This window comes from Myripristis murdjan, chromosome 23 (genome assembly GCF_902150065.1).
Source record: "Myripristis murdjan chromosome 23, fMyrMur1.1, whole genome shotgun sequence".
Classification (NCBI taxonomy): Eukaryota; Metazoa; Chordata; class Actinopteri; order Holocentriformes; family Holocentridae; genus Myripristis; species Myripristis murdjan.
The window spans coordinates 20,938,112-20,952,561 of NC_044002.1; the positions used below are offsets into that span (position 1 = coordinate 20,938,112).

The window sequence follows — 14,450 nt, forward strand, 5'->3', positions numbered from 1 at the left end:
TGCCTGTCATTGATGTGAGGTCTGTCTCTAACACTGAAGTTACACAGAGAGAAAGAAAGAGAAATGTGTAGGTGTTGACATATAAGCAAACTTTTTTTTTTTTTTTTTTTTTTTTTTTCTAAATTGTCTATTGTGGGTCCATTATAGTTTATGGTCAGACTTGCACTGGCCCCTGAGCTGGTTTGGCTCCTCACATGGGACATTCCTGCCGCGCTGCCCCTCCCTGGAAGTCCCTCACTGCGCAGACTCGTGGCTCTCCGCTGTCAGGGCTAGGCAGATTGACAGTATGGCGGCGGGGTCCAGCTGGAAGGATGCTACCGTTGCCCGTGATGTGTCTTTCGCCGGCAGGACGTAAATGGAATATTGACGGAAAAAGAAGAGGATTTAGCGAGAAAGGCCTGTCGCCGTGAAGCCCAAGATGGCCAGGCTCGCCGACTACTTCGTGGTGGTCGGTTACGACCTCGATAAGCGAGGTGGGTGCCTGTATTAGCATGCCATGCTAACGGCGTATTAGCAACGGTTCAACTCTGGTAAACAGGAGGCGGGGACGGGCCGGGCCGCGCCTCAACGGCTGCCCGCCACTCAGAGCTGTCAGTTCGGACACAGCGGCCAACTTTAGCCCGCGGATGCGCAGGCCTCACCAGATTAGTCTACTTAGTTGCTAGCTTGTCAGCTGGTGTCCCGTGTGTCGGACAGGGAAACGGGTTGACTGAACACGTCTGTTTCTGCTCTTAACCTCCATTTAGGATTACGCGAACAGCAAACAAACTCTGTTTCACTCTGTTGACATTAACTTAGGCTAACTTTATCCGCACAGCCTTGCTAGCTGTGAGGGGGGTTGGCAGTTTGCTCTGGTCGACTGCGACCTTATGCGGATCCATTGACCCAAATCACAATTCCGTCAGTGTCTTGATTCGTGTCGTAATATTTAGTTGCAAGTGCAAATGCAAGTGCAGCTATCAGTGTCGAAAGTGTGTGTGTGTGTTTTTTTTTTTTTTTTTTTAATCAGAAACTGACAGGACAGCGGGACTGTGCAGGATCATGAACAGTTGGGACAGTCCAACAAACTGCGATTGCACCACGAAACCACGCTGATTTCCGCTCAGACTTCTAATTCAACTCAAAGTGGAGTCTGTGCTTTTTCCTCTCAGGAATTGTTGATTGTTTTCTGTGTCTTGTGTTTTGTGTGGATTAACCTAGATGGCTTCGCCCCTCCCTGAGCCCCTCTGTTCCCCTCTGTTGTCTACGTAGTTGTTGGGACGGGTTTTGGACCGTTATCTGAGTCCCCCCCTTCGCCTGTGCCTTGGCCTAGATCCGTGCAGTATAATGGCCCGTTAATCATGAAATATTCAACCCGCCTTATCCGATGGAGGCATGCAGATTGTAACGTGGGAGTCTTTTATTTATAGAATGGATTTTTGCCTATGATTTATTCAAAAGAGGCAAATCGTAACATGACATGTCCTCTGCGGCTAAAAGCAGGGAAGGAACTGGCTTTTATCTTGACGCTGGGGCAGTTTTCTAGTTGTGCAGTTAGTGCATGCGTCTTTTTTTTTTTTGAAGGGGCTGAATACAGGATGTTATAACGTGGATGTGCTGCAAACGCTGCAGAATCTCTCCTTCCTGTTGTACCCTGCTGTTTCTGTGCTGAATGCAGAGCAGACCGGGCCTGTAAAAAGCATCTGGGAAGCAGACATTAAAGCCACAGCGGCATGGGGATCAAGGCTTCTGTGCCTTGTAAAACCAAACACTTAAGGGGCGATGATGGCTGCTGGGGCTGCCCCATTATGCTGCCACACTGTTTACAAAAATCACTTCATGTGCAAGTTTCAGTGCAGAGGTTTTTGCAGCATTCAACTTCTCCATTCGCACCCCGCACTCCATCATCATCATCACAGTCTCCATCATCTTTTGATGCACTGACTGCCCACAGTTAATTTCCTAAGTACGTACTCTGCAGTCAGATCAATACGTCAGCTTCCAGCCATACTTTGTTGTTGATGGTGTCTTATTTTCCCTGAGTTATAGGCTAGCTCTTCCCTCACACATGGCGATCACGGCTCAGACAAGGATGGAGAGAGAGAGTTAAGTGCTGTAGGGTGGGAGGGACCATTGGATGGTTTCATATGAGTGTGTGTTTCTCTGGAAAGCTTGCGCACAAATTTGTAGTCAGTTTGTGTAGCAGTGCCTCTAGTAGACGTGGGAGTTGGGGTTGAATTTCAGCTCTGTGGTGCAAAGTAGTGCTTTAAGTGTAGGCATGCAACAATGCCACTTTTGCAATACCGTCACCAAGTACAAATATGAAAGTATTGACAGAGTACAGTTCCCATCCATTAATTTCATTGAATGGTGTAGCCTTGGACTGTTAATTTGGAGACATTTGACAAAATCACTTGATATAAATTCCTTCTTTTTTTCCATCATTTGAGGAATACAGGCTTCTGTGTATGAAAAACAAAAAAAATATTTATACTCATACTTTTGGTATTGGATATTTGTCTCAGGTGAAATGTCTTTTATCCTAGACCTTTACCCCAAATTGTATTTACATTTTTCAGCTATGAGGGAACGCAGCTGAAAAATAAATCAAGCATGAATCCTCCCGGATCCCGAGAAACCCAGGAACTCTGTTGTAGCCTGAAGTTTTCATGTCATCCTAAATATTCCATGCATCCTTTGTGTGTGTGTGTGTGTGTGTGTGTATGTCTGTCTTTGCTGTCACTCTGACAGTCCATGGAATTTTTACTAACCATGTGTGCTGACAGGTTTTGAAGGCTGACATCATCCTTGTTTTGCAGCGCCATTTCAGAGCAAAACTTGTGGGTGTTGAAAAGCGCAGCGCCCTGCAGGTACAAGTGTCTCCTACCTGCTGAGCTCTGGCTCCCAGCTCATGTGGAAACAGCCAGTGACGGTTTGTTTTGTCGAACACACCCCGTTCCAGCCAGAGGATGCTGACCCGAGGGCAGAGCCTCCAATCTTCTATTCATCCTCTATTTGTCGCTGAGGTGTCGGGTTGCTCTCATTGTGCTCAACCCAGATGCTCAGTTATGCTATCAGTGGATCTTTAGACCCAAGATGGCCGGTCGAGGTATGGAGGAGAGTCCGCAGTTGCTCGGGTGTGGTTCTCTCCCAGCAAGGGTCTCCTCTGGAACTCCGCTGGCGGCTGCGTGTTGCTGTGTTTTGACAGCCATCCTCCACTGCGCTGAGGAACCAGCAGCAAATCGGATGCAGCCCAAACAGGAAACAGGGGAAAGGACCCGAGGGAGATGTGTTTAGAGCGAGAATCCAGATTGTCCCTCTGTGTAACCAGGAAAGGGGCGTGTGGAGAAGGCCTCATTCAAGAGTGAAGAGGCACGCACATTAACACACACACACACACACACAGAGTGGCATGCACGGCTCTGTTCTAACCCCATCTGTCTGCCTGTGGCGCGGCGTGGTCGGAGGCTGTTTGTCAAATGCTACGGCCTAAACAGAAAGCAGGGCGGTTGTTTTCAGGCCGGAGTGACAGCTCTGGCACACAGATCCTCCACGAAGACCCAGCACCGAGTCGCCTCTGCCACCCATCCCCTTAAAACTCCCCCACCCACCCCTCCACCCTCCAATTCCTCCATTCACAGCAATGTGAGGCACACAGGGTGGACGCCACTGAGCACATGGCAGATACAGATGCCAGACTTGCTTGCACTCTCTGGCGTCTGAAAAAAAGTGTCAGTACATCTAAAGTGCAGCAGAAAACAAGAGAAAACATCATTTAGTGTGGTGCGATACTTGGTCTAGACAGCTTTCATCTGCTTGGGGTGGGGGTGGGGGGGTCCCCGTTGGGTTTCAGTATCTGTCAGTTCTATATGCAAAATAGTTTCATTTTTAACTCCTGGCACCAGCTTTGTCAGCCAGCTTAAGAGGCTGGGAGTCAGATCAAGATGTGGTGGACTGTCTGACGCTGCTTCCAGTGTTTACAGCCGTTAGTCAGCTGAATTTCAGGAGCCAGATTGCAGCTTCATCTGATCCATTCCTCTTCTTTAAATTATTGCAATCCATGTGCCATATGTATGTAAACATCCTGTAGAGGTGATGCAGATATCAAATTTCAGCTTGCAGAACACATTTGGTCAAAGCATAGCATGTTTATGAAATATTGAAGCCAATCTTTTGCAACAGTATTAAAATTCTGTTTATCCTGACGATGACGCTTCACCTACACTCGTGTGGTGTGTTCAGTGAATGTAAGCGAAGAGTTTCTGTGCGGAGGCGATGCTCAGATTAGACTGAGGGAGAATTGAGAGGGCGAGCGAGCGACTGACTGAATGAGAGAGGAGTGTCTGTCGTCTTGCCAGCAGTGCCCGTCTGTGGCCAGCCACTTCCTCCATCGCTCCAGAGCAGGGCTGCAGCCTTTCAGGCCTCCAGAAATAGCCCTCACAATCTGCCTTTCATACGGGACAGAGGGACGCTGGGTAGTGGTGGCGGTGGTGGTGCGCTACCGCATGTGTGTGTGTGCTGTTCGCCTTTTTGTCACTCAGATGGCTGCCTGGGTGTTTGTGTCTGTCTCTGTGTTACCATGGCAATAGTTACCCCCCTGTGGGCCTGCTGCACACTGACCAGCAGGGCTTGACCGAAATAGTTGAACAAAAACTTCGAAGATGTGCAACCTCTAGTTAGCTGTTGCTTGTATTTTGCGCTGATATTCAGTAATTAGATTATTTTCATGCCAGTTATTCAATGTTTCCTGCAAAATTTTAGTTTTGTCAGGGTTGAAAAGCCTCTTAATCGCTAGATGTTAGATCATCATGGGATGCTGTAAGTTCATATCCAGAGACTAAAGAATTTAGGGATGACAGATCCTGAGAAAAATGGAGTATCGGTTGCAGAGATTTTCCCCAAGCTTAGGATCTGATACCAAAATCTCCGAGTAACCTATCAGAAGTGAAAGCAAACTCTAGATTTTATGCATTTTATCGCGCGCAGAAGTCTGTATTTCTGTAAAAAGGGGGGAAAACAAGGATTTATACGAATTACTTTGTCTGATAATGCCAAACAAATTGTCCAAGTGGAATGTTTCCTGTGGTCCCTGAAATGACTTTTTAGGATTTGCAGCTCTTCAAGTCATGGTGACCCAAGTTACTTACTCCATGCCACATTATTTAATATAGTATATAATGGTAATATAATATAATGATGATAGTGAGACAAGAGGAGACACCACAGGCTGACTTGGTCAATACTGGGTGCAGATTGGGAGAAAGCATGACAAATGTTGAAAGGAAACGTCACTGTCTAGAATAATGGCACCTTTACGCAGTGTGCGTCATTATGTATGGAACAAACACACACACTGCATAGTCAGTTAGACAGTTGCTGTGGGGGATATGCATTGTAACAGTCCAAAATCGAACCAAAACGCACAGAACAACAACAGCGAGAACAAAGACCATAACCAGCTTCTGAAGTGGTGCAGGCTAAAGCAACTTTGGGACTTTTTTTTTTATGAATCTGGCAGGTCCTGTCGGGAGAACTGTACACTGCACAGAGGGACTGGTTGCTCCTTTGCTGTTCGATTTATGCTTTGAAATGTGCGTGACAACCTGATGCAATTTGTGGAGATAGGCACTTCAGTCTCGCAAGCGCAGTGCTGATATGACAGCATTAACCCTCCAATTACGACGACTGGCAACCCTGGATTTGCTTGATAGAAATTTTATGGCAGTAAGTTAAAATTATTTTATTATACTCTGCACAAAACGTTCAGACCCGCCCACCACTGCCTATGGTAGGGGAAATGCTGGATATTTTGTAGACAATAAAAGTCTGATATCGTGACAAGAAATTGGCAAACATGCATCCCTCTTCCTGTTTTGTAAATGCTCTTTCAGGCTCAAAGCATCGACTCTATCACTCTAGATTTCTTGGTTTCTCATTCCTGTGGTGTTGGCCTGGTCCTTGCAGTGTGTGTCTGTCTGTGTGTGTGTCTGTGTGGCTGTATTACGGCAGTCTGTCTGCCGTACTGAATGCTTGTTATTCATGAGGGAGACGATGGCCCCAGGGCCCCACTGCTGCCCTCATTCCCTCATTCCTACTACATAGATACAGATGAGAGAAAGGGGGTGTCAGAGTCCAGATACATACTTCTGCACACACACACATGCACGCAGGCACGCACGCACACACACACACACACACACACACACACACACACACACACACAGAGAGAGAGAGAGGCTCTGAAGGCCGCTTATGTTGACAGTCACTTATTTTTCTGTCACATACACTCAAATCGTAACCCCAGTCTGCAACAGACAGGTTTTCTGTGTTCATCTGTTGCTAAGTGAACATGATCCGCTCCCTGAAGGGCCTGGTGTTTTGGCCTAGATTTAGATTGAGCGAGACTAAATTCAAGCCTCGCACATACCTGCTATACATATTTAAAGATTTACAGCAATCAAAGTCACATTTCCCAGTCTCATGGTCTTGTATAACATGAGGTATCTTAATGTAAAGCCTGCTTCTGTCATTTACTGCCGTTCGGTCTGGTTGCTGTTTGGTTATGATGAGATTTGAAAAAAAAAAAAAAAAAAAAGTAACTAACACTCATTCCTGAGCGTTAGTAGCTTAGGTGATGAGATTTAAGTGGTTGTTTACAAAAAATATGCACGATGTAGGACATATTATTCACATGAATGCATGGAATTCACATGATTATGGGCATTTTTAGGGCAAAAAATAAAACTAAACAAGCCAAAAAAAAAAAAAAAAAAAAAAAGATCATGATGATGTGAAAAATGTAAATTTGAAAAAATAAGTCTGCTTTTGCAAGACTTTACTTGACGTCAACTTGCAACTGTGCTGCATTTGTGTCTGTGCATGAGTGTGTGTGTGTGTGTGTGTGTGTGTGTGTGTGTGTAGGGGTGAGCTGGGGTTGACAGGGATGACCTACTCTTTTGCGCTTTGATGGTCTTCCCTGGAATTTGGGGAATTTCTCTCTCCTCCCCCTCTGGACAAAACTGACTCAGTTGTGCTCAGCCTGATGGCGTTAAAGCGGGCAATAGTTTAAATTCCCGTGGGGTGCTCCCTCTCTTTCCTGTAGCTTTTTTTACAGATGGCTGATGGGGGTTGTATTACTTTTAGTTCTCACACTCGGGTTTGCCCCCAGGCCCGTCCCAGGATTGCTTCCAGTTGGAGCGTTATTTATTTTTTTCTGTAATTGGGACATATGGATAGTTCTTTGCTGTAATTTTGCAACCATAATTGTTTTTTGTTGTTGTTTTTTTTGTTTTTGAGCATGCTAAGCAATACTGCTGGTTAAATAATTTTCATTACACTCCCCAGGATTTTACTTGGATATGTGTTTTTGAAAGTCAGTGTCCGTTTTTTTAATTTAAGCTGCTCATAGCCTGCTCGTAGTTTTTTGTGCTGTTTATTTAAATTTGACCACTCATTCATAACCATCCATTCACCCATTCAAAAATTCCCCCAAAATTACTGGAATGAATGTTTCCACGCTAATTTTTATTCCAAAGGAAAAACCTCTAATGATACACAAGCTCAGATTTAACTGAGATGCCATGATAATCAGATTCATAAGCTGGTCAGCTGCTGCTTTAGATACAATTATAGCCTTACCTCCATCATACTGGTATAAAATTGTACACACTTTTCCTGATATACTTTTTTTAAACAAAAATCTATTATTGGCTTGGTACATTGGTCCAGCCTGAATATATACCTTTTTTATATTTTGTCCATAATTTTCTAGTAATTTTTTGCATGGTGGCTACACAAGAATTCAAAGAAAACGCTGTCTGATTCACTGGTGGCACAAGATTATGTGTCATCTTTATTACGACTGCCCCCAGGCCAGATCTGTGCTTCAGAAAGAAAGGAATTATAATCTGCTTCCCAGACACCCGCTGTGCACGCGCTAATCTCGTGTGTGGCCTCTGATTGGCCGGAATATGCCAAGGAAACATTTGTATTGGTCCATTCTGTTATTTGACGGTTAGGCTGTTTCACTTTCTATGCATGAGGGGTTTTGCTTGTCTCCCCTCCCCCAGACGAAGCTGTGATGTAAAGGTTGTTCATGTTGTTGGAAAATTTAGACCCTCAGTGAAGAGGGTCCCAAGAAAGCATTATTTTGAAGAAATTGGATGAAGCCTTGGATGGGTCAGTATGGAGAGGGATCCTGAGCCAGGACAGCTGAGAGTGCAGTAGTCGCCGGAATGGGACAGGCAGAAAAATAAGGACACGATATCACATCATGCTACATGTTATACACTCTGTTACAGTACAAAACAACATGACAGTGCAGTTTTGTTGTGCAAGACTGGGTGAGAGTCGGATTTCAGCTGCTTGACACTAACTGGAAACTTGATCGACAATAAATTGTAGTTTTGATGGTGTAAGATAGTGCTGCCTCAATACCAAACTAGAGATGTACTGAAATATATATAGATATATTTTGTGGCTAATACTGATATCTGTTACCCTCCCACCCATAATGGCTGAAATGGACACCAGGAGGCATTTTTGTAAGAATTGCAATACACATAAAGCTGCAAAACAGGCAAAGGTCTACAGACAGGCCGGTCTTAAGATAATTGTGTTTTTTTTTTTTTTAGTCAACATAATACCAGATTGCATTAGTCTGTGGCTCATTTTACAGTCGTGTTAAGTAACACACTCCTAGAAGAAAAGGTTGCACAAGTGCCAATTTCAGAATCAGTCAGATGTTGACAGTAGAAGTAATATTTGACCCATATGATTGCTTTATAACACTAATACTGACGGATTTTGATAGTCTAGTGATCTATCGGTGCATTGCTAAGTGGCACTCATGGCAGTCTACAGGAGTAGGCAGAGTTAGCCACATGTGGTTGGTGATTTCCTACCATGTTGGTGGGTGATGAAACGTTTCGGTCTTAAAGTTTAGATTGAGACCGAGCAAGACAAAGTTTATGCGTTGTGAAAAACACCTCTGCTTTTGCAATTTGGCACAGTTCCTGTTTGGTTATGATGTATGCAAATATTTCTTTCTTTGGTTTTGGTTGCCCATGTGATACGGTGCAGTTTCCTGTCAGTTTTGTGGGTGATGAACGCTAAAAGGCGCGGACGAGATTTTAGGCGGTTCATTTGTGATTGAAGACAGTGGGATTTTGTAGAGCTGACAAAGGAAAGAAGAAAGGCGTTTGGTTGGGATGATGAGAGGTTTAGCTTGTTGCTGAGTAATGGGCAGACAGAAGATAAGTTGTGATTGATTGCGTTAGCCCACAGCTGTCATGTTTCCTGTTACAGCACACAGCAGTCTCACTCAAAGAGCTTCTTGTTGGAAGATCAAATTTTCCATCTTTGATGTACCAGCTGTGTAAAAAAGGCTTTCTCCACGGATGTTGCTGCCATCGCCACTATGCAAAACACCCCAAAAGTCTCCTCCGCTCTTAAGACATGCATCTAAACTAGCATGGTTGAATGATAGTGATTCTCCCTTCATCTTGATTGTGTTGTTTTTCAATGTGTCTGCTCTCAGATATTCCAGTAGCACAAGCCTGAATAACATCCGTGACAGCATGGTGTCAGCATGTAGGTTATGTGCCTTTCTCCTCATGTGACTGTCACCAGCTGATGAGAGTGCTGCGGGAAGCTGCCCTCGATTTATACCACCCTCTCTCTCTTTCTCTGTTTGCATGGGAGAACATCCCATCAAACACAGCACTTCTTTCAATGAAATGACATTTTTTTTTTTTTTTTTTTTTACAGGGGTAACAAATCATTCTTTGCCGTAGTGCTTGGAGTACAAATTCCTCTGATTTATCTGTGTCGATGCAGCACGTAGACCTGAACTTTGTGGTGATCAAACATTTTTAGAACAAATAATGGCTAAATAATTAGCCTTTTTTATACATTTCAGAAAAATCTGGATAGTCTATTCCATGTATTTATTTAATAGATATCCTTGCTCAAAGTGCCTATTCAAATTGTTGACTCAAATTGTGGTTTATTTACGAACTCAAATTGAATTGAATTGTAAAAACCTCTTTCTGAAATTACAGTTGCCTGGTGGATCGTATTTGTGACAAATTTACCCGCATGCCTTAGTAATTTAGAAAACATCTTGACTCTTGAACCATGTCCCTTAGGTCATGATATTTGTGACAGGAAGCACAGCAGCATCAAACTGGTATTTTTGCAGTGGAGTTTGACATGACTCTCTTGTGCAGTGCATATTGGGACGAGGAGGGAACCATTGATCAGCCAGGGGGAGATCCTGTGTCGTCCGTGTGCAGCTGTGCTGAGCTGCTGGCTGATCAGGACGTTCAGCAGCCGCATAAACACACTAATGGTTTCACTGCTGCTGCTGCCGCCACTGTGGATGGGACAGCTGGTACGGATGAGGATTACGAGTCCCAGGGAGTCCCGAGGCTTGTTGCTGTTAGATCCAGCTGCCCTTTAGCTGCAGTCCAAAGTGTCAACTTGAGGACCTCTGAGGGAGATTTGGCTTGAATGTGTTTGGGAACAATGAGACGCAACATCCATTTTGAAGCTGTTTACTCGCTCTTGAGATTGTGTTTGTGTGTTTGTCTGATACTCATAATTTATTGGCCTCTGCTGAATGGCAGAATGAGCTGGATTTGTCGGTTGTGGTTTGTAAACACAGCATTCAAAGTTGGGTCCTCATCCCTGGCCAAGCTAACTGCTGGCAGCGAGTTTTCATTTCCTAGAATGACGATGGAATGAAACAATTGCCCTAAATGTAACGTCACCATCCTAGGAGGAAATTTTGTCCCAACAGCACCTACCTGTCCAACAGAAAACAGGCCAACGCTGTGTTCTTCATCCTCCTCCTCTCCCTTAGTGCTCGCCAGCGGGTGAAAGCCAACCTCAGAGTCACTCTCGTTGTGGAACGAGCTTTGTCCTCTCAGGTTTTGCCTCGCTAGAGCAGGGTCTCTGCAGACACACACACCAGAACACACTTCTAGTGGCTCAGAAGTGTTGATTGAGAGTGATTATTTTTGTATGAATCTACATTGTTTTAAGGGAAACCCTACTCATTCTGCCTTTAAGTGTGCAGAGTAGCAGAAGATTGTGATCCAGTCTGCAATGAACAGCCAATCCAATCCGAGTTGCCATGTTGTCAGCCGTTCTTGGCGGTATCTACAACCATTTGTCAACCTTAACATCTGGTCCAAAGTGTCAACATGAATTTACTTCATTTACCCAGATTACTAGCATTTGACTCCGAGGTACGCCACTGCTGTTATTTCAGAAACGGTGCCCATAGAGTGTCTTGACAGGCTGACTGCGCTTGTTTGAGTAGCGCCTGAAATCCTGTTAAGATCTTGGTAACGGATGTAGATCATTTGATCCGTTCTTCAACATATTGAACAGGCTGATTTCGCTATAATTAATGAGAGCATCATTGGCCTGGTCTTTCAGCCCAGCACTGTGGCAAAAATACCCATGTTTATTATTTTGCTAAATGTTGGGATTACAATTCAAAGCCATGATTATAACTTTCAATTATTTTAGGAATTAAATTACGATTTAAGCATGTTGTAGTTATATCTCCACTATTCTTAAATGAAAGGAAATGTTTCACCATTCTGTGGTTGTTAATAGTGGAAACTAACATTGAAATAGACAACTGTACATGAATAATGGAGTTGCTCTAACAGCTTAGGCCTGTTTGTTGTCAGTGGAGGTTGAAGCCTGGGTACATCTGACTCCAGAGCCCAGGCTGACTAAAGTTGATGGAGTGTCACTGACGCTCAAGAGTGTGTTCGGTGACAAAAATAGAGGGTAGTTTAGCTGGCCAGACACTTGCAATGCAGAGGGAGCGAGAAACAAAGCAACAGGCAACTGTTTATTAACTGGTGGTGTTTTGATAATAACCTAAAACTCGCGTGCCTAAACTAAATCTCTAAAATATTTGAAGGGAAGGCCATGCCTCTGTCTGCTCTCTCCCTCTCCGAGGCCATTTCCTCTCCTGGAAAGCCTGCGTTTTTGTTTTGGGGGTCCAAGGGGAGGGGTGGGTCCAGTGGGTGCCGTGGAGGGGTTTGTATGCGTGTGTGTGAGCTGAATGAGGGGGGGGTGGCTTTCGTTTTACAGGAAGGATGTGAGTTTGTTGAAGAGCTTTTGCACAAAGAAAATGTCCCACACGGTCACCAGGGCGACGGCGGTTGCCAGATGGATCGTTTTTTTTTCACCCCCTGTTTGATTGCTAAATACCAGCTTGGTTTGCCTAGTTGTTTTTTTTTTTTTTTTTTAACATGGCTCATTTTTCCATGAGGGATGGTCACTTTGGCTGTCCTGTGACACCAAATTCAGACAAATCTAAAAGTAACGTGTTGCTTATTGATTCGAGGAGGAGTCCAGTGACGTCAGATGAGCACTGCGTTGCCTCTGACCCGAGGAGGGGCCTCGGTCTGGGGCTGCAGCGCTGCTTTTAATCAGGGACAGTGACTCACCCTCATCCACATTACTCAGCAACACTGCCCTGTGTGTGAGAGAAAGAGTGAGTGTGTGTCCGCAGTGCATTTATGTTTGGCTTTGCTTGTGCGCCTGTGTGTGTGTGTGTGTGTGTGTGTGTGTGTGTGTGTGTATCTGTGTGTTAATTGTCAAACTGAGTGTACAACAGAAAGAACACTAACAGAGGGTGTGGTGTTTGGCCTGAACATGACATCATATCGTAGTCTTGTGTGCGTGTTTTGACCCTAAAACTTCAATATTATAACTCTCCTCCCTCCAGCAATATTGATCCCCGTGGAGACTTTATCTTAACACAGTGCAGATACTAGATTGTGCAAAACAAACTGATGTCATGATGGTGGAGGCCTCCAAGCAGCTCACCTCATGCACACTGTGGTCACATTTAAAGGGATACTCCACCCATACTGGACTATATTTGTCTCAGGTACTCACCGTGTGCTCTTTACTTGCAAGCCTTCATGATACACTTGTATTCAAAAAAAACCATCTCTGATCCCGTGGAGAAATTTGGATCTGTATTTTTACGATTTTACAGAAGCAAAGTGGTATCAAAAGTTCACTAGTGCATGATAGGATTTGAGCAAAAATCTGTGTGTCTGGGAAATACTTATGGCTATGACTGGATACCAGACACTTGGATTGTACCGCATGATGAGTGTGAGCTTTGCAAACGGAACGTCTGATAGCATTTTGCTGTTCCATTGGATCAGAGATGGCTGGGGTTTTGGAATAACAGTTCATCATGAGGGCTTGCGAGTAAAACTTTCTTATTGAAGGTAGCACGCGGTGAATGCGTCATACAAATATGCATTATAAGTGAAGGATCCATTTAATCTGTAAGACAGTCATGCTGGTGCAGTCTTGTTTCTACGCCAGAATCCTGTGGCTTGAATGTGCTGAAATTAAACTAATTTGGTGCAGTTATCAAATGTACTATCATAAAATGCAAGCAGGAAATGTGGTGTGACATGTTTTTTGTTGCAGCTCCAATTCACTTATGAAATATTTACATCTCTGAAAGGCCACAGCAAGCTAGGAAGTACAGTAAAGTAGAATAAGGAAACAAATTAGTAGAATAAGGCAAGCATTAGCCTGCAAGAAACATAATGGTGCACTGGTAAGAGATTGTTGCATTTATAAAGAATGAACTTCCACATTTGACACATTAAATTCGACAAAGAAGTGAGCTTGTCTCAGAACAGACTTTATCCCTCATTGTCTAGATGGATGGAAATATGCACACACACACACACACAGAAGCACACATCCATATCCACACAAGGCTCAGAGCTCTCTTGTCTTTACTGTCGCAGTAACCCTGGAAACCATCCGCCGTCGTGTCACTGCGGTTTGGAAGCATGCAAAAGAGAAGCTGTGGTCTGGTTCAGCACAAAGAGCATGATGCATGAACACTCATGCACACACAGCTACACACACACACACACACATACACACACACACACACATCCCATCCTTTAGCGACCACATGATCAGCCAGGCTCTGACTCTTTCTGTCCTGTCACAAAATATCACTAGTCATCTACTGTATGTGAGAAGTCAGCGTGAGCTCCTGCCGAGGGACACACACACACACACACACACACATGTGCATACACCAGAGGCCATGACCCACATGTCCGCCCTTCTCCTCCTCCTCCTCCTCCTTTCACACACTCCAAGCCTACTTCTCTCTCTTCTTTCCAAGCTTTATTTAACCGGGCGAGGTTAGCGGAGCAGTCGTTCTCCCTGCCTCATGCTCCTCGTTCACACTGCAGGCAGCTCTGCTCTTACTGATAGTGGGCGTTTGCAGGAGGAACTGACTGCGTCTGCCTTGTGGTCTCATGCAGCTACAAAGTTTTGACCTAGAAAAATAAACTGCAGTGTTTGGTTTTAGTTTCTGCTGCTTTGGTATTGCCTGTCATAGTGTTACATAATTTTGTTAATTAGAAAGCATCAAACACTGCATGATTTCA

The 14,450-nt window shown here is 44.4% G+C and overlaps 1 protein-coding gene across 4 annotated transcripts in view; it reads left to right on the forward strand.

Annotated features, from left to right (window-relative positions):
- Nucleotides 1-278: 278 nt before the first annotated feature.
- The window catches only part of sbf1 (SET binding factor 1), an 88,194-nt gene continuing 74,022 nt past the window's right edge, over nt 279-14,450 (forward strand). For all 4 annotated transcript variants that reach the window (XM_030045858.1, XM_030045861.1, XM_030045859.1 and 1 more), the window contains exon 1: nt 279-473. In XM_030045858.1, coding sequence (XP_029901718.1) covers nt 419-473 — 55 coding nt within the window. In that variant the 5' untranslated portion in view covers nt 279-418. The remainder of the gene's footprint in view (nt 474-14,450) is intronic.